This window comes from Phascolarctos cinereus, unplaced genomic scaffold (assembly GCF_003287225.1).
Source record: "Phascolarctos cinereus isolate Bilbo 61053 unplaced genomic scaffold, phaCin_HiC Scaffold_5;HRSCAF=322, whole genome shotgun sequence".
Taxonomy (NCBI): domain Eukaryota; kingdom Metazoa; phylum Chordata; class Mammalia; order Diprotodontia; family Phascolarctidae; genus Phascolarctos; species Phascolarctos cinereus.
This window is the reverse complement of record NW_027555958.1, coordinates 193276066-193300341: the sequence shown is the minus strand read 5'-3', so window position 1 is coordinate 193300341 and position 24276 is coordinate 193276066. Positions and strand designations below refer to the sequence as shown.

Sequence of the window (24276 nt, the reverse complement as noted above, 5' to 3'; positions counted from 1 at the left end):
GGGAAAAGAAATGAGAGCTATGCAAGAAAATTATGAAAAGAGAATTAACAGCTTGATAAAAGAGGCACAAAAATATAGAATTGACCAGATGGTAAAAGGGTTACAAAAACCTCGCTGAAGAAAATAACTCCTTAAAAATTTAAATTGGTCAAGTGGAAGCTAATGAATCCATGAGTTATCAAGAAGCAATAAACCAAAGTCAGAAGACTGAAAAAATGGAAGAAAATCCAACCACTATCTCTATTTTATAATAAATATAAAATTATTATAAACTTAATGACTATCAATAAAAACAAATAATCAAACATACCAAATAAGCATACAAACATAAAATGCTTAACATATTATATTTGCTCCATCTAAACAGAATATAACCAAACCCCAAATAACAAAATAACTATAGCAACAAAACTACCACCTTAGACTTTCTAAGTCTTGCTAAAGTTCTATTATCTTTTACTTTATTTTGCTTTTGGTCTATTGTTGGAAACAGTATTTATGCCATTCTCAGGTCTGTTTCTACTAATTTGTATCACTCCATTTGGGGAGAAATACATAAAAAGGAATACATATTTCTAAGCAGTGCATGATATTTTACAAAAATTGACTTTTATTAGGATGTAAAAATTACATAAACAAATGCAAACATTCTTTATAGACTAAATGCAATAAATTGCATTTAACAAAATGTTTTTGCAGAAAACATTTAAAATTAATTGGAGATTATATAACTTAACCCTAAAGAATTGCTATATCAGAGAAAAAAATCATAGAAAGAATAGAAAAATTTACCAAAGAAAATAACAATAATGATATAACAAATGAAAACTTTTGAGATGCAACCAGATGAGTCTTGAACGAGAAAATTATATCTCTAAAACTTTTGCAAACCAAAAAAGAAAGAATAGATCAATGAATTGATCATGAAGTAAAGAAACTAGAAAAAAATTAAATATTACAATAGAAATTCTAAAAATCAAATATGATACTAACAACTACAAAAGCAAAAAAAATTAAATGATAAAACTAGAAGCTACTTTTAAAATAGATAACGTTTTTGTGGTATAATTAAAAAAAGAGAGAGAGTAAAAACAAATTGCCAGTATCAGACATGAAAACTGGTAAGGGAAAAATGAAGAATAAATTACCGAAATTACTAGAAACTACATTATCCAATCATGTACCAATACTGAAATTTTTAATGAAGTAAACTAATACCTTTTGTAAACAGCCAGGTTAATAGCACAAGAAATAGAGAATTTAACTAACTCAATTTCAGGAAAAGAAATCGAGCAAACCATAAATGAAAGAAAAAATCCTGAAAATAAGATGGATTTATGAAGGAATTCTATCAACCATCCAAGAACAATTCATTCTAATAAAAGATAAATTGTTTGTAAAAATATGAGAGGGAAGGATTCTACCAAATACCTTCTAAGATGCAAATATTGCTTCAATGCTTAAACCAAGGAAAGAAAAAACAAAGAAAACTATAGTCCAATATCTTTAATGAATATTGACATTAAATTTTTGAATAAGATATTAGCAAAGAGGCTTTATGAGCCCACTCAAAATATCGTATTTTGTTAGGTAAGTTGCATATCAAAAATGTAATTTATTCAATGTGTTGAAAAACATAAATATTATAAACTATTTTAATAGCATTCATCAAAATTACAGTTATATCCACAATTTCAGAAAGCTCTTGAGAAAATACAATATATTATTATTACAATATATTATACAATAATACAATATATTAAATGCAACATATTATAATTACAATATATTGTACAATAATACAATATATTTTTAAAAAACTAAAAATCTCAAAGAAAAAAATTAGAAAAAAATTGGAGGGAAAGAAATTTCCTTAATAGTCAATAATATTAGGGGGCAGCTAGGTGGCAAAGTGGATAGAGCTCTAGCCTTGGAGTCAGGAAGACCCAAGTTCAAATCCAACCTCAGACTCTTGATACTAGCTGCGTGACTCTGGGCAAGTCACTTAACCCCCATTGCTTCACCAAAAAAAAAAAAAAAACAAATAGTCAATACTATCTATCTTTTCTTTTTTTGGCTAGGCAATGAGGTTAAGTGACTTGCCCAGGGTCACACAGCTAGTGAGTGTTATATGTCTGAGGCCAGATTTGAACTCGGGTCCTCCTGACTACAGCACCGGTGCTCTATCCACTGTGCCACCTAGCTTCCCCTAATAGTATCTATCTTAAAACAAGAGGTACTACTATATGTCATATAAATAAATGAGGGGCCTTTCCAATAAGACGCCAGGGGGTAAAGTAAGGATGAACCAGGAGATGGCACAGTAGATAGAATGCTGGGCCTAGAGTTAGGCATACCTGAGTTCAAATTCAGCTTCAGACATGTATTAGCTATGTGACTTTGTCTCGACTCACAAATCTGTAAAACAAACTGGAGAAGCAAATGGCAAACCACTCTAGTATCTTTGCCATGAAAACTCCAATTGGAGTTGAAAATGACTAAACAACGAAACCAAGGATCATTATTATTTAACATAGTAGTAGAAACACTAGCTATAGCAATAGAAGAAAATAAATCAATAAAATAAGCATAGAGAAACAGAAAGAAACATTATAGATTTTTACAAGTTCCATGATTGTCCTCTGTTCAAAATAACTGAGAAATGTGTAAAATGCATAGGAATATACTTACTAAGACACACAAAAGAACTACACAAATTCAACCATAAAACATTCTTTATAGAAATAAACAGATTTAAGTAATTAGAGAAATATTCATTTTTCCTAGTTCAGCCTTATCAATATAATAAAAAGGACAATACTAAATTAACTTAATAATAAATTAATAAATGATAATGGACATAGGCAGATTTTTCTCTCTGTCATTATTTAAAATCTGTGTTTTGGTTCCCAGATTCCCATAGTTCTAGGTTTCTCCATATACTGTTCATACTAAACAAAAATTACGGTTAGAACACCTGTTAGAATTCAATAATAATAGTAATAACTAGCATTTATATAGTCCTTTAAAGTTTGCAAAGAGCTTTACAACAATTATTTCATTTGATCCTCACAATAATTGTGAGAGGTAGGTGCTATTATTATTATTTTACAAATCAAGAAACTGAGGCAAATAGAGGTTAAGTGGCTTAACCAAAGTCACAAAGCTTGTAAGTGTCTGAGGAAAGATTTGAATTCAGATGTTCCTAAAACCAGATCCAGCACTCTTTCCACTATACTCCCTGGCTGCTTGGCATCATGGATAAAGGGTTGGTCACAGATTTAGAAAGATTTGGGTTTGAACCCCGCCTCTGCTATGCACTGGCTATATGACTCTGTCAGTACGTCAGGCAATGCTAAGACTATAAGTTGTAGAATAGTTGTGAAATGTCATAGAAAGAGTTGCCTTGCTGGAAATCTCCTGCACAACCAAATTATTAGTCTTGTCCAAATTGATCTTTTCTAAAATACCATCATTCTGAACAAATATGGGGTAGGAGGGATATCTTAATGACTTTATAAAGGAACTTTGGAAAGGTCATGGCTACATTTCACCAAGGAGATTGAAATTGCCTTTGCCTTTTTATGGGTATCTAAGTGACACAGTCTACAGAGGTCTGGGCCAGGAGTCAGGAATACCTGACTTCAAATCCAGATTTAGAAATTTACTTGTTGTTTGACCCTAGGCAAGACATTTAATCTATTTGCCTCTGCTTCCTTTTTTTTTCCCTTTTTGGTGAGGCAATTGGGGTTAAGTGACTTGCCCAGGGTCACACAGCTAGTAAGTGTCATGTGTCTGAGACAGGATTTGAACTCACGTCCTCCTGACTCCAAGGCCAGAGCTCTATCCACTGCGCCACCTAGCTGCCCTGCCTCTGCTTCCTCAACTATAAAATGGGAATAATACTAGTACCTACCTCCCAGGACTGTTGTGAGGCTCAAATGAGATCATATTTGTAAAACATCTGGCACATCGTAGGTACTGAATGCTCTTTCATAATAAGAAGGAAAACAGTTTTGTTATTTGCTGAATCAATTGATCTCTGCTTCTGTGCTGGATGGCAAGATTTGACTGGAGAGACTCTACTGGAGAATTAACACAGATTCAGTAGACGTGGCCCCCATTTCAAAGGCATTTCCTCCCTTTCCACAAGTTCCAGGAAGAGACTTCTGATTTCACATGGAAAGTACATGAAACTCAGTGGTTATGGTTGGCTGCCTATGTGAACCAAAACCCCCAAAAAAGGCTCATTTGAAGCTTTTATATCCTAATAGTTGAGAACTTACTAGCTGTACTCAACAATATATCAAAGGGTGTTTTGACTCCTGGTTGAAGTGTTAGTATTTCTCCTTCATTCAAATGTGTTAGTCAAGGATGGAATGTTTTCAGTGGTCAGAATGATTGTCAGACTGCATTCATTTTGGTCATAAGTGATTTTTAGTCTAAAATTTTACTTGTTTATCAGAAGATCTGAAATATTTACACATTACATAAGCTAAAAGTCCAGGTCTAATTTAATCAATAGACATGTAATGGTCTGGTATGGGGAATCCATGAAACTGCCAAGAGTTGTTACACTATCCCTTTGAAAAAAGAGTACTTGGGGGGAGGGGAGAGATGTTTAATTATTAGAAAAATAATGTTCTCTATCTGTAATGGATAGTTATCATTCAAGTTCTCTTTATGGAAGAGGGATATCATAGTTAGAAAGTGTAACTTTGGCTAGTAAATAGGTTGGCCTGAGTGATAAATAAAAAGAATAACAACAACAATAATAATGATGATAATAACTAGCATTTATATAGCACTTTATGGTTTGTGATGCACTTTGCATTTTATCATGACAACAACCCTGTAGGGTTAATGTAATTATTTCCCCCATTTTACAGGTGAGAAAACTAGGTAGACAAGGGTTCAATGACTTGCCCAGAGTCACACAGCTAAGTGTCTGACACAGAATTTGAACTCAGGTCTTTCTAACACCAAGTATAGCACTCTTATCTGCTATGCCATCTAGCTACCTATAAATTAAGATGTATACAGTAGTATATGTATTTTTTAGGAAAAGGAAGCTTTCTTATGACTGTATGATCCTCCTCCTCATGCAACTTATTTGTATAATATCTTTTATTATCATAATATCATAGAACTAGAGCTAGAAATTGTCAGAGTTTCTATTCAACCCTTTCATTTTACAGATGAGGAAAGTAAGTCACAGAGAGGCAAAGTCCTTTGCCCAAGATTACACAACTAGAAAGTATCTGGGGCAGGATTAGTCTTCCTGATTCTGAGCCCAATACCCTATCCATTATGCCATCTAGCTGCCTCAGTGATTTCACAAGACAATGTAGTATAGTAGGGAATCGCATTAATTGAATTACCTACCTCCCACCTGACTAAATTCCTTCAGACGATATCTCCATTAAGCCCCAGGAACCTCTTCATCCAGTGAGATCAGCTGGAGTACTACCCTTTGCCCCAGGTGCCCATCTAATTGCAGGAAAGCTGCTCACCAGAACCTCCATTTAAACAGGGCACCCAGGCGAGCCATCTCTTCGTTTTGTTGGACTTCTTCTTCATACCCTGGTACCAGCACTTTCTCTTCTTCCACCCCCTTCCTTTTCAAATTTCTTTTGTATGTTGTCATTTTCCATTGAATTCTAAGCTTCTTAAAAAGATGGGCTGCCTTTTCCTAATTTGTATCACCAGCACTTAGCACAAGGCCTGGCACATAGTAGCTAATTAATAAATGTTTCCTGACTGACTGACAGTACTGACTTAAAGCACTATATAAATTTGCTTCTGACAAATACTAATCATGTGACCCTAGACAAGTCACAACCTCTCAGGGTATTTCTGGTCAGCTCTCTAAGAGAGTAAGTTGAAGAGAAGATGCAACCTTACATTAACAGATGGAGTTTTTTTGTTTAGGAGTTCCTTACACTGATGAAATGACAGGTCCAGTTCCTATCCTTATTCTGATTATTTTTATTAATATTGAGCATTCACCACAAAATAAAAACTACCCAAATCAATCTATCAATAAGCATTCATTAAGCTTTATTAGGCAGCTAGGTGGACTAGAGTCAGGTGAGACACAAGTTTAAATTCAGCCTCAGACATTACTAGCTGTGTGACCCTGAGCTAATCACTTCACCTCTATCTGTCTTGGTTTCCTCATCTATAATTTGGGCGTAATAATAGCACCTACCTCCTAAGATTGTTAGAAGTATAAAATGCAATAAATTTGTGAAATTTTTCATAAACCCTAAAGCGCTATACCTATTAACATTGTTATGACTCTGTGTCTCTTAGGCACAGTACTAGGCAGTAGGGGTTAAAAGACAAAAATGAAATTATCAAAGGAGACGACATGTAAAGAATGCAGAACAAACACAATATAAATACAAGGGATTGGAAGTGAGGGCACTAGCAACTGGGGCAAGGGGTAGAGAAGGACAGGCTATGTGTAGAAAGTAAAGCTTAACATCTGGGAGCCAATATGGTGGAGTAAAAGCAGTAACCCTTCTCAGCAGTACAAAGATCTAAGACATCTCCAAAGGCCTCATGATGGAAAATGCTATCCACATCCAAAGAAAGAACTATGGAGTTTGAATACAGATCGAAGAATACTACTTGCTATTTTTTTTCTTCTGTTGTGTTTTGTTTCCTCTTTCTAGTGGTTCCTCCTATTGGTTCTAATTTTTACTTATAACATCACTAATATGAAAATATGTTTAATATGAATGTATATGTATAGCCTATATCAGATTATGTGTTGTCTTGGGGAGGGAGGAGGGGGAGGAGAGGGAGAAAAATTTAAAACTCAAAAGCTTATGGAAGTGATGATTGATAAATCAAAATAAATTAATTTTTAAAAAGCAGTGACTTGCTTGAGCTCTCCCTCAAACTCCTGCAAATACTTGTAAAAATGGCTCTAAACAAATTCTAGAGCAGCAGAACCCACAAAAAGACAGAGTGAAACAAATTTCCAGCCCATGGCAATCTGGATGGTTGATTGAAAAGGTCTGTTGTGCCGGGCTGGGAGAGGAGCACAGTTTAGCATGGAAAATAGATTCTGGAGAGATAATTTTAAAAATCATTGGACTACCTGAAAGCCATGATCAAAAAAAAGGGCCTAGACATCATCTTTCAAGAAAACTAAAAATAAATAAATTTTTAAAATAAAAATAAAACAAAAAACAAAAAATATATTAAAAAACAGAAAGTAGAGCTTGAGCTAAGTCTAAAACATGTAAAAAAAAAAAGGGCACGGCTATGTTGGAGCTTCTGACACTCTCACTAAGGAGAGTCACATTCAGTAGGTGCTCTGAGGATATGACTCTTTTTTAATGGAGCCCTTTGCCACTGCCTCAGGAAACAAAGTAATTAAAAACAAACTGATAATTCATAAGATGGAAAAATCTATGACAACTTTTTCTACTAAAATGCCCAAATTTTAAGTTCCAGTCTCTCCTCTTTGGATTCAGGTGGGGTCCCATTGGTAGCACACCTGCATTCCCCAACCACAGATGTCTCTCATGCAAAACTAAGAATCAATTCATGGCTGACCTTTGTAAGGGAGAGGGCCAGTGTCCTCATTTTTTCCTTTGAAGAAGGATCATAGAATTAGAGCTAGATCTAGGAAGGATGTTAAAGGCACCCAAATTCAACCCCTCTACTTTACAGAAAAGGAAACTGAAACACAGGGAGGTTAAGTGACTTGCTGGTCACATCAGTAGTGTCCAAGGCAGAATTTGAACCCAGGACCTCTAATTCCAGAGCCAACACTCTTCCCACTGTCCCAAATTTCTCCTGGGATTGGGTAACAAGCCAATGTCCCCAACTAGGATACAGAAGCATATTAACCATTGTGCATTGGTGTTTTCAGATCCTCACTTCATCAATTTGAGAAAGACTTTAATAGCACATTACTAGTAGCACATTAGGAAAATAAGGGTGTAGGAGAGAACAGGTAAACTAGAAACACAAGCTGAGAGTATAACAGGAAGCAATGTGGGACAGTCAGACAACTGTTTTGTTTGACAGCTGTCATGCAAATGTAGCTGCCACCTTCCTTTTCTGTTATTAATGTGTGGGAAAGTGTACAGCAATTGGAATCATGTGGCTCCAACCTCCCTTTCTAGGCTCATTAAACATCATCACCCTGCTTCATCAACTCTCCGGTCCAGCCAAATTGAGTTTCTTGATATTTGTCACACAAAACATCCCATCTCTCATTTCTGTGCCCAGAATTCCTTCCTTCCTTACCTTACATCCTTTCTTAGAATTCCTACTTTCCTTTAAAGTTGAGAATCAAGTACCACAATCCTACATAAGACCTTTCTTAATCCTCTTTCCTAACCGATAATACATACCCATCCACCAGAATTACTTTGCATTTACTTCATATGTTTTATATCTACTTGCAAATGCACTTCTTATTTCTCCCAATAGAGCATAAAGTCCCTGAGGGTAGAGACTGTCTCAATTTTGTCTTTCAATTCCCAATGCCAACACAACACCTGACACAACATCTGACACAAAGTGAGTGTTTAATAAATTCTTGTTGATTGATTAATTAGTGGTCTTAGAATCTCATCTCAGACACTTAGTAGCTGGTCATTTAACCACTAATCTGTAATAATAACTCCTATTATTACAGGATTGATGGATGGATCAAATGTATTTAAATTTGTAAACCTTAAAATGATGCATAGATGGCAGCAATTATTATGATTATTGCAAGTCTTCATTTTATTGCATTTTTAAAATGGTGTCTATCAGTCATACAGGATGAAGAAAAATATTAAAATTTGTGCAAGAAACTTGAATCTTGTGCACAGGATTGATGTCACCACAACACAATGAAGGATTTGGTCATCTTCTGCAAAAATAGTTTTCCAAATGTCCAAGCCTAATTATTTATAGGTCATTAAGTTATAGAGTTGGAAGGGATATAAAAAAAGCTATCTTGTCCATTCCCAAATTTCCAAGCAGGATTGCACTGAAATAATCACAAATAGATTAAGGTAATACCCTAGAACCTCAATGTTTATCATAAGTCTTATAGTTTCCAGAAGGAATTATTTCTAATATCTATCTAAAATTGCTTTTGCTATGAATGACAGGTTTTTACTTTTCTGCGAAGTCGGAGAGAGTTGAGAAATGTTGAGAATAGAGAAAATAAAAATGGCTGGAGAGACTGGAGGGAGCCAAAAAGATGTTCATAATGAAAAATAAGTTTAATGCAGAAAGGCACATGAAAACACCAGTGACAAATTGCCTTTGTAGTTGGAATTCAAAGGTTCCACTTGTACATGGAGTCACTTTGTACCTGCTCATTTGAGGAATGTGAAGAAACATTCCAGGGGCAGTTACAATAGGAGGAATATGTGTATGCATATGTGTGTACATATATTATGTGAAGACAGAAACAAAGAGACAGAGACAAAGACAGAGAGACAGACAGTGAGGCAGAGAGAGGGACAAAAAAGAGACAGAGACACAGAGACAGAGATAGGAATACTGTGGTCTGGGCCAGTGATTTCATTGGTCTAAGAAACTCCCAGTGAACAAACTTCCTCTACTAATGAAGATCAGTACGTGCTACACAATTTATAGTCTAAGAGAGCTGCCTGGGGTATTGAGAGGGTGAGTGACTTACCCTGGATCATACAGCCAGCATATTTCAGAAGTGGGGCTTGAACCCAGGATGCATGCCCCCATGCTGCCTCTAGAAGTATGTGCAAATGTGTGTGTGTGTATCAGAAAGCTAATTCTTAAAAACATCTAATATCCGATTTGCTTTATAATTATAGGTAGCATTTCAATGGTAGGTATTTATCGCTCTACAGAGTAGTGGACTATGAAAAAGGGGACTGAAGCATAGACAACACAAATTAATGGCTAAATAGAAATGAATGTATTTCTGGTTTTGAGATGTAGATTGCCAATAAAACGTTGAGAAAACTTTTTGTTATAATCAGTGGGAGAATTTCACTCTGATGACAGGCAACAATTTCCATTACCACCTCCCTCAGCAAAGCATCAGTCTTCCAAAGCAACCCCTGACAGTCACAGGCCAACCCATTCTGCCAGGTGTTTGCTCTTATGGGACTCTGACCAAGCACTTTGTTTAATGCGAATGATAATAATAATAATAAATTCTCTTTCAGGTTATCTCCTGAACAGGTGAAGCTTCTTTCTACTTTCATTAGCCGTCATGGCTTAGTGGCAGCTAGGTGGCACAGTGGATAGATAGAGTACCCAGCCTAGAATCGGGAAGACTCATCTTGGTGAATTCAAATCTGGCCCCAGACACTTACTAGCTGTGTGACCCTAGACTAGTCACTTTATCCTGTTTGCCTCAGTTTTCTCATCTGCAAAATGAGCTAGAGAAGGAAACAGCAAATCATTGCCAAGAAAACCCCAAATGGGGTCACAAACAGTTGGACATAACTGAAAAATGACTCAACAATGTAAAAGATGGCTTAATGAGTAAAGCAGTGGATTGAGGACCAGGAAAACCTAGGTTCAGATCTCACCTTAGACTTTTACTAGACCAATGGGAAATTTATCATTTAACCTCCCCAAGCTTTTGTTTCCCCCTTCGCAAAATAGAGATAATAATATTTACCTCATTGGGTTATTGTGAGGATAAATGCTACATACGTAATTATATAGAGAGGTAGCAAGGTCCAACAGAAAGCATGCTGAGTTTGGAGTCAAAATGCCTGAGTTCACCTCCCAGTTCTGCTATAGCATAAGAAAGACTTGCATCTAATTGCACTGAGGGAAATAAAGTCCTAAAGCAAGGAAACACAATGGAGTCCTCTTTCAGGCCAAAAGAGAAACTTTTTATTGGCAATTTACATCTCAAAACTAGATATACATTCATTTTTATTTAGCCATTAATTTGTATTGTCTATGCTACAATCCCCTTTTTTACAGTCCACTACTCTGTAGAGCAATAAGTTATAGAATCAGTTCATTGATGATATAAAGATGGATAACTAGCCAATAACTAAAAATAAAATTCTTTTTTTTTTTTTTACACCTTGATCCCTGGGATCCTTCTGGGGCAGCCTAAGAGAGATCTGACCATCTCTTTTAGCCTTCCTGATGAAGGAACTCAAACTCAGGGTGCCCTGATAATTGGAAACCAACCTAAAGCCAAGTGGGGTTCTGGGGATGCAAAGGAAGTAGAATAATCAAAAGTCCAACCAGATTGACATGTAAGTTCAGAGAACAGGAGCTGTCAACCAGGTCTAAAATCTGTACCAAGTATATAAAATGTTTTATTCACTGCATAGCTAGGGGAATAATTACATAAATAATTAGGTGAGTTGTTTGAGAATACTTGTTTGTTTGGGAGTAACCTAGGCTACCTAGCTATTTTCTCCACCACCCCACACGTCGTTTACCTTCCTAATAAAGCCTTTGGAATCTCTGGGTGTTTTTTTGTTTGTTTGTTTGTTTCATTTTGTTTGGTTTGGTTTTCATAGCTCTCACTTTCTTTGGCTGAGCTATAGCATAAAAGCTCTAAAAATATTTAATGTAATTTAAATGTAAGAGGAGCAAAAGGAATTTGTAGCCATTTCCAAGGATTCCAATCTATTTGTGGCAGTAATATTATGAAGAGTCAAGAAGATCCCATCCAAAAATCAACAGACCATGTCAAATTTTCAGTAGTTTTATTGAAAAATGCCTCTTTTGTTTCAGAAATAAATAATATAAGGCAGTGAAATTCACAATTTGCAGTTAAAATATAAAAGCAGCAATTCTATTTCCATAGTCTTGCAAACATTTTCCAACTGCTTTTGATAACTAGGAAACATTATATTCTGAAAAAAAATCCATACTAAATATACAACACAAACATGCAATTCTGTCTCTGCAGGATTGTCTGCAATTTGGCATAAATGTTAATGTGTCTAAATCAAGGAGATTTAAGGCATTATAAAACTGTACCCAGTTGATACAATGGTTTCAGCTACATTGCTTAAGGTTTGTGGTTGGTAAAGGAGATGTATAAGAGCAGTATATGCCCTAAAATATAACTAAAGAGAGAAAAATAAGATAAATAATGGCAATGGAGTGGCTTTTTGTTTTGTTTTTTTTATTAGGGCAGTAACATGAATTGTGAACTGACTAAATTGTAGATATGCATTTGAAAGGGGAAAAGTCCTCGGAAAAGGACTACTACTAAAAATCAAAATTGCTCCCCCAAACTACGTAGCAGCTACAAGCTTGGAGACTCAAATTTTTTTTTTCATTTTCATTGCTGCACTGGGCTAGCTGAACATCAAATTCAAACTAGTATCTGCAAAGCAAAATATTTTACAAGCATTTCAAAAGTAAACCTATTTCTATAGATCCCATCCCGCCTATGACACAACCTGCCAAAGCATGGTGCTGGACAGTCAAGGGGCACATTCTGTCAGTCCTGAAAATGGGAACATGACCAAAATGAAAATCCCACCATCCCACCCCTCCCATTCCCATCTCACCCTCCCCCCTGCATCAAGAAAAGAAAGATGTATTTCATGGTCTTATTTTCCTTGGCTTCCTCGATAATGATCTTTTCTGACGCATCTCGGGAGAGTGTCCTTCTGGTGGCATATCAGCTCCATAGTCCTCATACTCATCCGCTGTCGTTTCTGGCTCCATTGGTACTATGAAGGGCTCACGGTCAGGGAGATAGGGTCCACTTTCAGGCACATAAGGCTCTGGTTGAAAATAGTTGTCCGATTCAACATTATAGTTAAGTCACGATTTGGAAGTCATATGCACAGCAACAGGTCTACAGCCTCCCTACGCCATGTTAATCCAGTCTTAATTTCAAAACCATAAATATATAAGTTAACAGTTTTCTGATTACTTCCATTTTCACATAGAATTTGGGGGTGATAAAAAATAATGAAAAGGCTTTAACATGAAACCTTTTTGTTGATGTTGTTTTTATGATCCAGCAGATTATAATACAATCATTGCACAAAACACCTGGAGAGGGCCATGGCCCTGGGGCCCAATGCACTGTAAACGCAATAGTACCTGGATAGGTATTTCAGTAGGTACCAAAATAGCTATTCATGGTATTCGAAACCATCAGTTCAAAGAACAACTTGGCCATGATAGGGGAAGTTTGATTGGCATCTAAACACTGAACTCTTGAGGTCAAAAACAACTGTACAGGTTAGCTATCACCAGGGATTAATATACAGTACACATCATTTTCAGGTGCTGTTCCTCATATCAGATTGAGTTACAGCTGGTGGTCAAGAAACACCAATGACTACAGCAAAACAGAAAGAAGTAGTTATTAAAAAAAAAAAACTTTGGTATAGAAAATGGCAATTACAGGACCCAAACAAGATTACATATACAAAAGAAGGCACATGCCCTGACTTAGATACGTTGCTAACAAGCAAGAGCGTAAAAGTTTTCCTACAGTGTTATTCTGGCAGACAGCAAGCAGCAGGCTTTGGTGCAGAAGCTTTCTTATAGAAATGGTAAGTGTTTTTAGTGACAGGATCCCATACAAATCATTTACAAGCCACAATTAGTTTATTATTTACAGAAGACATTTCTCTTTGACCAGGTTAAATTTTTTTTCCCTTGAAATGGTTAGTAGTTTTATGTGCCTCCTTCAGAAACGAGGCTTCAGCTGGTTGTTTTTGTCTGAACTACCATCTGTAGTTGTTCTCTACATTATGATTGAAATGCAACAGTAATAAGTGGACACCACTGTCCTTTTCTCTCATTCAAGAGTTAGTATATAGAGTCTCCCCTTTTTATGATGCCAACGTGGTTCATTAACCATATCTGTGATGACATTTCCATACAGACTCATTTCCTAATAAGCACGTGCGCAAACATCTCAGAAACAGGATTTTCATGTATTCAAACTGTAAGCAGCACTGGCGACTTAGAAAATTTGTTAGCCGGAACCTGAAACAGGTCAAAGATGATAGTTTTTAAAAGTTGAATTGCTATGCAAAAAAAATTAACATATCTACTTTCATTCATCTAAATATACAATGGTTAAGTTATATCCATATATCTATATAATTTTTACAAAATTGCTCTTTGGCAACAGTACTGATGCCTACAGAATATTAATTTCTCTAATATCAAATTAAATTGGAATACTATACAGTATAAAAACGCATTTTTGGGGATCACTATTTGGAGTTCGATATATATACTTATTACATAGATATATAGATATTCATCTAGTCATGCATTATTTGGTAGTGGCAAATGATATCCAATAGCTGTATCATTTTTACTACTTGTGAGATGCTTTCAGGGCAAACAAGTGAAAAAGTTCACAATACCACACTTGACCTTTAATGTCATTTGAGTCAAATTATCCTGCTCAAACCAGGCATGATTGACTCCTATGGTCAGAAATCAATGGCAGTCTTCCAACCCCTCACCCCCACACATGCCACTTTTTAAAAATAATAGCTTCAGGATCTTTAATATAATTGGCTTTCACTCACGGATAGTGTGGGATGGTGAATTACTTTCAGTTGTCTGCATCAGGTTATAAGACACTTTACTGACAATTCTGAATCCACGTACTAATTTTGTATAAATAATCCTGACACTCTATGATTGGAGCTGACAAGCATGCCCCCTTCTCCTACCAATAGAAAAAGAAGGAAAAAAAGAAAAGAAAAATTCTTAGCTGTGATATTTCCACCCTTGTGCTGTGAAACACTACAGTGTCATTGGTGATGAAGGGATGAAGGATAGGGGATATATGAAGAAGAAAATCCCCCCTTAAATCCTCACAGTAAAATAAATTCCTACTCCTCTAGGAACTTAAAGAAAATGCATTTTTTTCATAATCAAACTACATGGCTAACAGAATCAGTTCTCAAGTTACCTTCAAATCAAGTTATCCTGCCATCCTAGTATTTCTATGAAGGCTACCTCATTAAACTGACTGCAGATTCCTAAAATAGCAACCACATACCTGGGTATCCTTGACCATTGTAAGGGATGCTGGCACACTGGGATGAATCACAGTATCCAGGTGGACCAATTGGACCCCGGATACCTGAATTTCCAGGACGACCAGGGGGACCAGGAGGACCTCTTGAGCCCGTAGATCCTGGTGGACCCATTCTGGATTCTCCTTGTGGACCTAGTTTGAGATTTAAATGAATATACATATTTCTCTCTCTCTCTCTTTCTCTCCTTCTCTCTCTCATACACACACACACACACACACACACACACACACACACGCACACACCACTGAAGTAGCCTAATGATAGTATAGCTGGCACTTTTACTGTCTAGACAATACACTAGTATATGGTAAGAAAATATTTCCACATGAAACCACCAGAGTGAACCAAAAATGTGATGAGACCTCCTTGCCAGTGACTCATCAACAGTTGCTTCCCAGAACATGGTCATTTTAAAGACTCTATTCACAGAAAATTGATTTGGCCAGATTAGGGCCAAACTACAGACATCAATGAATGTTCTGGTTTGTTACTTTTCTCTTTATATGAGTATCTCAAGAGAAACAACTCTATCAGACAACCACATTGGATTGTAATTAAAACTACTCAGGAGTACATAATTCTCCTTTTCAACAGTTCCAAGATAGGTGAGGTAATGTTGTTTTTGGACCACATTGTACCATGGTGAACAAGAACGTAAGCTCTAACCAAATGAGTCTCCAATTTGTTTGAAGCTTCTCGTGGATGTTATAATTTAAAAACCATGTTCAACTAATCCAACCTAAGGCAGGAACATTGGGACAACTAATCATTCCAGCCGAGATGTTGATGAAGAATCACTGAATGAAACAATGTGACAAATAGCACAAGCATTTGAGAGGGAACATCTTCTCTAGGAATGCTAGATTGTGCAGTGGAATGAACACTAATTCTGGAGACAAACATTTGTTCAGTCATTTCAGTCATGTCTAACTCTTCATGACCTCATTTATAATTTTCTTGCAAAGATACTGGAGTGGTTTGCCACTTCTTTCTCCAGCTCATTTGACATGTGAGGAAACTGAGGCAAATAGGGTTAAGTGACTTGCCCAGGGTCACACAGCTAGGAAGTGTCTGAGGCCAGATTTAAACTCAAGAAAGTGAGTCTTCCTGACTCCAGGCTGGGTCTATCCACTGTGCTACTTAGCTGCTCCTGAGGCAGAGGGTCTGAATTCAAATCCCAGTTTGGCCCCCTTACTACATACCTGTGTAACCTCGAGAAAATTGTTTAACCTCTCTTGGCCTTAATTTCCTCATTTGTAAAATGAGTGGGTTGGACCAGATGACTTCTGAAATCCCTTATAGTTCTAAATCTATGAATCCTATGAACATAATTCTGGCCATGATGCCAAACAAAACCAATACGGTTTGCCTAAAAATTGAAAGGGCAACCTCTATATTACTAAGTATCATTACTTCATTGCTAAAATTATATATAGTTGTTTAACACAATGCCTTGCACATATTAGGTTCTTTATAAACCTTTATTCATTTAACTTTATAAAATATAATTATTCCCTTAAGACCACTCTTTATTTCTGTCTCTCTGTTCACACACACACACACACACACACACACACACACGCACACACGCACACGTACACACACACACACACATTAAAACACTAACTTTAAACTAACCACATAAATAGATCTTTAAGCAAAACATGATAAAGTACGTATAGCCCAATTTCCAATGCTAAAGTGGACTGAATGACTTGTGTGACTCTAAGAAAGTATGATCTGAGAACCTCTATTGTTACTTTCATATGCTTGATCAGCAGCAAACCTACCAGGTGGTCCAGGTAAACCTCGGGGTCCTTGTGATCCAATGCCTCTTTCCCCTTTTTCTCCTGGCAATCCTAAAACATGAAAGAGACTGAGAACTATATGGAAGAGGGGGAAATGAGGAAATTTATATCTTCCACCTTAACTGATAATATGTGGTTCAAATAATTAATTTCTTTTGTGGAAAAAAAATCTAATTTTTCAGAGAAGTTCCATGTTTGGGCCAAATTCTTTCTGGGCCATTTGTACATAATCCCAGACCCACATCCAAGGACCAAATCTGGCCACAAGTCAGGGAAAATATTTTGAATGAAACAAACATGTCAAATGTATAAAACAGGAATTGAAATTTGTGTATAGTATTCTTTTCATGAAAGAAATTAAAATTTATTACCCACTCACTCCCTCAAAAAAAGGTTCAAGAATACTCATATACCAAGGCAATGAATGCCAAAATAACCAGTTACACAAAAATCTAATTTTTACATAGAACAATAGCTGTCATCTTAACAAAACAAAAATAGTTACTCAGCATCCGTGTAATTACTTTAAAACATCTGAAATCAGATGTTTCCTTTTTTAAAAATTATTTTCATCTACCGTTAAATCCAATTTAAACAAAAATGCAAGGACAACACCAGGTCCTGAATTGGAATAACTTGCATTTGAAATCAAAATGCTGCCAGACATCTCATGGTCACACACTAATTAAGAAAGTCATGGCTCTTACATGAGTTTGCCAAGACAGAGTTGCCCTGTTAACAAGAATTGATTTCAGAAAATCATTTGCCTTTGACAGAGCTACCCTGAAAACAATCTCCTATTATCTAACATATATAGCTGTGTGACCTGAGGCCTTGCCTTAAGACACAGGCTTATCAGCAAAAGTAGCTTTGCCAGAATTCCCAGAACATCCTGTTTTAAAGGATATGTAGTTTAATCCTTTCCACCCCCTCTGTAAGCTACTCAGAGTCTTGCTTTTTGCATTCTTCCTTTACCCTGGTTAATCAGCAGAAATGTATTCATCACCCACCTCGATCCCCAGGTGGTCCTTGCAACCCTGGAGTGCCTGGGAACCCTGGCCTTCCTCCAGGTCCAGGCTCTCCTCTTGCACCTGCATTTCCTGGTGGGCCTGGTGGGCCAGGGGGTCCAGGCTGGTTGCGGTTCGAATGATAATCATTTGGAATCTGATTCAGCATTTGATTGAACCTGCTCATCTGGCCTTTAATGGAAAGAAGGTATCACCATTAAAAAAAAAAATCACAGGAATTTGTTCCACTAAGGAAAAAAGTACAAGGGAAATTATTTTTTATTCATATCTGCCCTCCCCACCCACTAGACACTGTCACTCATTTACCATTGATCAGTTGTTCACAGACTTGTCTTGCAACTGCACGCATCATGTTCTGAGAAGCAATGTCTCCCTTAATAAAGAAATAAGTGAAATCATTAGCTTGGTGCTTTTATGTTTTCAAACCATTAATGTTTAACACATTAAATAAGTGTAAATAAAACTTTGAATAATACTTACTCTATCACCTTTCTCTCCTTTCAATCCAGATGGACCCTAAAGCAAATAATATGTATTGTTATTTCATTTGAATAACAGCTCACATTTATATAATACTTTTATTTCAGATAAGACCTGTGGCAGCCAGTTAGCAAGGGAGGGAACAAGATGGATTTGGAGTCAGGAAAACTTGAGCTCATAATCCTGGCTCCAAAATTCACTAGCTGTGTGACCTTGAACAACTCCCTTAACTTCTCCCAGCCTCAATTTTCTCATTTGTAAGATGAGAATGATAATAGCACCAACCTCACAGGGTTGTTGTGAGGATCAAATGAGATAACATTTGTGAACTGGTTTGAAAATCTTAAAGTATTAGATAAATGTTAGCTATTACATTTCATCAGTATAGGAAACTTCTGATGGCAGAACTCCCTCTACCTACTTGGAGGATAGCCTTAGAAAGTTGCCAGAGGCACTGCGGTTAAGTGACTTGCCCTGAGTATATAGCCAATACTAGTGAATGGTAGAATTTAACCCCAAGGTTTTCTGATTTCCAGGCTGACTTCTTCTTTAATCACTATGTCATGCTACCCTTTCATATAGAACTTTAAGGCTTAGAAAGTGTATTTTGTCCTAATATCCCTAGAAGGTAAGTAGTACAAGTGATTTATTGTCCCATTTTATGGAAGAGAAAACAGGATCAGAAAACAACTTGCCCACAGTCAAACAGTTACAAAGCTTTGGTCCAGACTCAAAACTAGTTCTTTGCACTCCAAGCCTAGTGTTCTTTGCATCATGCCAGGCTAACTCTTGTAATGGTGGCATAGTGTATAGTGCTGGGCTTAAGAGACAGGAAGACCTCAGTTCAAAACCTGCCTTAAACATTTACTACCTGAGTGACCCTGGGCAAGTCTCTACACTTTGGTTTCCTCACCAATAAAAATGGGGAGAATAACAGCACCTATTTCACAGGGTTGGTATCAGGATCAGAAGAGTTAAATATATGTTAAAGTGCTATGCAAACCACAAAGTTCCATATAAATATTAGCAATGATGATGATTCCCTATAATTTTAAAGAATGTTCAGAGTCAAAAATTTTTGAAGGCATAGAAGAGACTAGATATAATTTTAAATAATCTAGATTTACATACCAGATAATATTATCCTTTTGCAACTTTTATAATAGCTTCTAAAAACGTTAGCAGTTTGGCTCACATTTTGGGCTTTGGGCATTAGGATACATGCTCTTACTCTTCTTTTTCAAATTTCAAATTTTCAAATACACCCTCATCTTCCATGTAACTGTGTTTGTGAATTTCATGAGCAAAAGTAAAAGCTGTAATCCTATGAGCACTTCATATCGTCCTATAAACCATGTAAAGAAATTTTAATGAAGAATATTATTATATTTCATTTTAGAGTACAATGGAAAAAGGCCCAGCTTCAGAGGTGGAGGACCTGGGTTCAAACCCTGTCTTGGTCTTTATTTTCTTTGTTTCCTTAGTCAAGTCACTTCATCTCTTTTTCTCTTAATATCCTTATCTGTGAAACAAAGGCATTGAACTAGATGGCCTCTCATGTCCATTTCTGCTTTCAATCTACAATTACATGATCCTATAACTAGTCAGTATACCAAGAGGCAATAGTCATAGGCTTGGTTCCTATAAGGCCTAGTTATCTTGATGCTCTCATAGATTATAACTCTAACCCAACCATCATGCATGTATTCATCATAAAGAGAACCTAATAAGAGAAGATGGATCATTCAGCAGGATTGTCAGCACTACTAGAAAAAAGAATTAGATGCCCAGTAGGCAAGGAATAACACTTACATAGACAAAGAACAGGATAATGTAACATATTTATCTATTAAAATGTATTTATTTTTTTCCCTAGGTATATGACCTTGCATGATGTGCTCTAGGAGCTGGCAGCGGATTTATAACATCTAGAAAGTCTCTAGTCTGGGCTCTCGAGGAGTTTATCTCCAGGGCACCAACAATTATTGCTAGAAATCAAATTCCCAGAAAATAGTTGTTGGGGATGACACATCTGATGCTCAAGCTCTCTGACTGGGGCAGGGGCTGCTCAAAATCAGGCATGGAATTATTGACAGAAATGTTGCTAATTGATTATTACAAGGCCTGCTAGGGCTTTGAAACCCTGTGGTTCCTTTTTCCTAGGGCTGTAGTGCCAAGGAAGCACACTCTACTCATCCAATTTGGTTTAATGAAGGCATAGATCACTATGTCAAAGCCTTCCTTCAGAGAGAAGATATCCTGGCCAGCCAGAAGAAGTGAAAGTATTTCTGCCCACCTATGCTCTGATGACTCCACTTTGAACATCATTGTTTTTAGAAAGAAACTCCTCGATCTCTGGCATTGTTACAATGCCCACATACACCTCTGGTCCAACCCTTTACTGTCTCTGAAGCACTTTATCACACTGATTACCTCAGTGAGGGGAACCAAGAGTTTTTCTTCCTTGGTAATTATCAGTAAAAATGGGTACCTAGGGCTGATCCCAGGAATGATACCAAGAAAAGGGATGCCAACAATCTTTTAAATGAAATAAGTGCACTTGTATTCTATCTTGCACATCTTTCTTATGCCACAGTTGACTATCTTGCACAACCAGATACCTATGATGATTTTGCACTGAATTGGGCCTTGACTTGCATTGAGACCATTACAAATGCTAAGATAAAGGTAGGGAGGGGGAAATAAAAGAATCAAGAATCAACTCCTCCTAACTCCCTCTCCTCTGGCCTTGCTATCCCAATTATGTCTCTCTCTTCATTCACCCTATTTTAATCCTTAGAAGGAGGGGAAAGAAAAAATGAGAAATAGTATATGATCTCTCTAGGAGAGGTTCTGCTCCACAGACCTGGAGAGCCTAATCCTTCCTTCCTTCTCTAAGGCACTAGACTTTGATAAAATCATTAACCCTTATATAGGACAAAGCTTCATGGTATAGCAGAAAAAGCACTGGATTTGGAGTCAGAGGGCCTGGGTTCAAATCCTACCTTAACTCTGAGTAAATCACTTTGCCAGAATGTCTTTATTTTTAAAATGACCAAATTCTCTCTGAGAACTCCTCCAGTTATTGATCCATGGTTCTATGAAGAATCTATGATTAGGACCACCTCCAAGATTTGGGTCTTTTAATTTTTAAAAATTATTTTAAATTTTAAAATTTAAATTTAAAAAAAATCTGGTTTATGCTCACAAGTTGCTATAATCTAAAAGAAGCACTAAATCTTTCCTTTAATGTTCAAGCTCCAATAATAGAATTGCAAAAATTATTCTCTCTAAATCACAGTAAAAGTGAACAAAATTTGTGAATTAAGTAGAAAGACTTAATGGGCTTTTGACTATAATGATTAATGTCCTGCTATGATCTGTTGAGTTTAAATACTGTCCGCTAACTTACTCAGCAATCTTTCCATTATAACTATACATACTTAATCCTATATAAACATGGAAAAATAAACATAACCTTATCATGATTATAAACTCACATACTTTAAAGTTAGTCTAACACTGAGAACTTATGGCCAATCCGAACAGTAAGCAGCATTATAAAATTTAGGGGGGAAACATTTTCTCAGCTTTGAAACTGGTATAATGACATACTTTTTTTGGTCCTTATTTATGAATTCATCAGTATAGGAAGCTTTCACCCTGGAAACTCCCTCCACTAATGAAGGACATCAACTCCTCTGTAATTTACAGTCTGAAAAAGTTGTTTGGGGCACTGTTATATTAGCTATTTGACTATCATACAACCAGTAGGTGTCAAGGGCAGAAATTAAACCCAAGCTTTCCTGATTCTGCTACCAGACCACTATACACTATGCCATTTGGTTTAATGATGCTTTTACTTGTGTAATAAGATGGTATAATAAGTAATTGGTTTAATCATGTAGTAATTTGGCAGAATGAGTAATAAGATTCCCTGATTCTTTGTATAGGTATGGCAATTCTATTGGTTCCAAGAACCTGTGTGCTATGTAGACACCATATTTGCAGACTCGATAACGGTGTGGATTAGTCTATTGAGAAGAATAAATGCCTTTACATATATTACTGAACTTGGCAGGTCCCACGTGAACCTCAAGATTAAGTCTGAAGATCCTTATTCTAAAACATAGAGGAAAATGTCCAATTAGTCAGTCAAAGCAAATGTCAAGCCAGGGAGAAGAAATTACATGGGAGTTAGGAAAATTCAACGTTTTGTCCAGTGGATGACATTGTATAAAAGTGAATTAATAGATGAACATATGCAAATTATTTTACTCTTGGCAGTAGTCTTCAAGCATATTTCTGAAATAGGAAAACAAATTCCAACCTAATGATAAAAAGCACTGACTATATATAGCGCTTGAAATGACTTAAACTTTTAAGTGTTGAAGACTTGAAATTTGCAGACAAAGATTGGTGGGCCCTTTGTCACTATCCAATCTTTTACTGTCTTCAGCAGCATACAAGCTTAAATAAAAAGACACATTCTGCTGACCTAGCTCTTGGTGTTTATACAGTGGAGAAATATGTGTCTTGGCGCGAGCGCGCGCGCGCACACACACACACACACACACACTCTCTCTCTCTCTCTCTCTCTCTCTCTCTCTCTCTCTCTCTCTCTCTCTCTCTCTCTCTCTCCTTTTAATGAAAACCAAAGACCACAATTTCCATCCGAGAATATGTGTAACCACTCACAGAGATACTTTAGAAATGAAACTGTTTCAAATTAAGTCTGTGGGTTTAAACACATGTTTCATACAATGAAGCAGAGATAGGACAAATATTTCAAAGCCTGGTCAATAATCTTTGTTATCTGAATTCATAATGGATTGATTACGGAAATTTAGGTCATTATCTTACGGGTCTCCCATGGTCTCCGGGTTTTCCTGGTTTTCCACTTGGACCTGTGACTCCTGGAGACCCTGGGCTGCCCTAAAATAGAAGAAAAAAATGGAATGTTATGATGAACAAATAACAATCCCATGTAAAGTAAACTAATAGTTTATGACTCACTTTAAAAACTTTTAAAGTCCATAGCACATGACTACATATAGAGTAGGAATAAAACAATACTGTAAGATAATAGGAAAAGAACAAAATGACTTCATGCTTTCTGTTCTGGATAGTCCTATTTTGAAATGAAATTGCTTTAGATAGCTACATTTTCCCTTAGTTTGTAGAACAGTGCTTCTAGCCAATTTGGCCATAAAATGAATTTATCTAAACTAAGTTCTTTTTCCTCCACTGATTTCCATTTAAAAAATAGTATCTGTTTTTCTGAGTTAAAAAAAGAAATTCATAGAGAGCTGAAAACTTTTGGTGAGGAAAAGATTTAAAAAAGGGGACAACCTCAAAACGCATTGGGTACTACCACAGGGCTTCAGTCCTAAGCTATTTGAGAGTTAGGAACAATCCCTATCTAGCAGCTCATTTTTTTTCTCTGCTACATTTTCCTAATTCCGAAGCTTCCCTAACATGTAATTCATTCTTAATCCTATCTAGACCATGGGAATTGTTCCTATGCCTAATGGTACACAGACTTCATACTCACAGCAACCAGAAATTTCCTTTTCTTTTGATTTGGGTGGACTATGTTTACCATAAATGGGCTGCAATATTGCTCATTACCAGTAGGTGTAGCCATGTAACACATGAGGTATTTCAGCCTTCAGTTTCTCTAAATTACAGGTTTTAAGTTACACAAAGCAAATAAATGTCCTACCTCATCAATTTTGTAAATTTGAGTTTATAAAGAATGCAGGATCACTATACATTTTAAATCTCTTCATTATATGATATTAAAGCATAATAATTTGACCAGATGGCCCCTTATGTACCTTCCAGCTCCAAATTTATGAGGTTATTATCCTACAAATTACAATTCATTTAGTATTTTCATATTTTCTAGAGCTAACACCCAAACATTTT

General features: G+C 36.4%; 1 protein-coding gene across 4 annotated transcripts in view; it reads right to left on the bottom strand.

The window, feature by feature from the left end:
• Positions 1–11679: 11679 nt before the first annotated feature.
• Positions 11680–24276, bottom strand: part of COL12A1 (collagen type XII alpha 1 chain) — a 143558-nt gene continuing 130961 nt past the window's right edge. For 3 of the 4 annotated variants that reach the window (XM_021000135.1, XM_021000134.1, XM_078155281.1), the window contains 7 exons: positions 23209–23280; positions 18346–18381; positions 18172–18238; positions 17848–18036; positions 16820–16888; positions 14990–15160; positions 11680–12731 (listed from right to left, as the gene is read on the bottom strand). In XM_021000135.1, coding sequence (XP_020855794.1) covers positions 12547–12731; positions 14990–15160; positions 16820–16888; positions 17848–18036; positions 18172–18238; positions 18346–18381; positions 23209–23280 — 789 coding nt within the window. In that variant the 3' untranslated portion in view covers positions 11680–12546. Of the gene's footprint in view, positions 13954–14989; positions 15161–16819; positions 16889–17847; positions 18037–18171; positions 18239–18345; positions 18382–23208; positions 23281–24276 lie in introns of all 4 variants that reach the window. The other variant, XM_021000133.2, reaches the window with a different exon arrangement.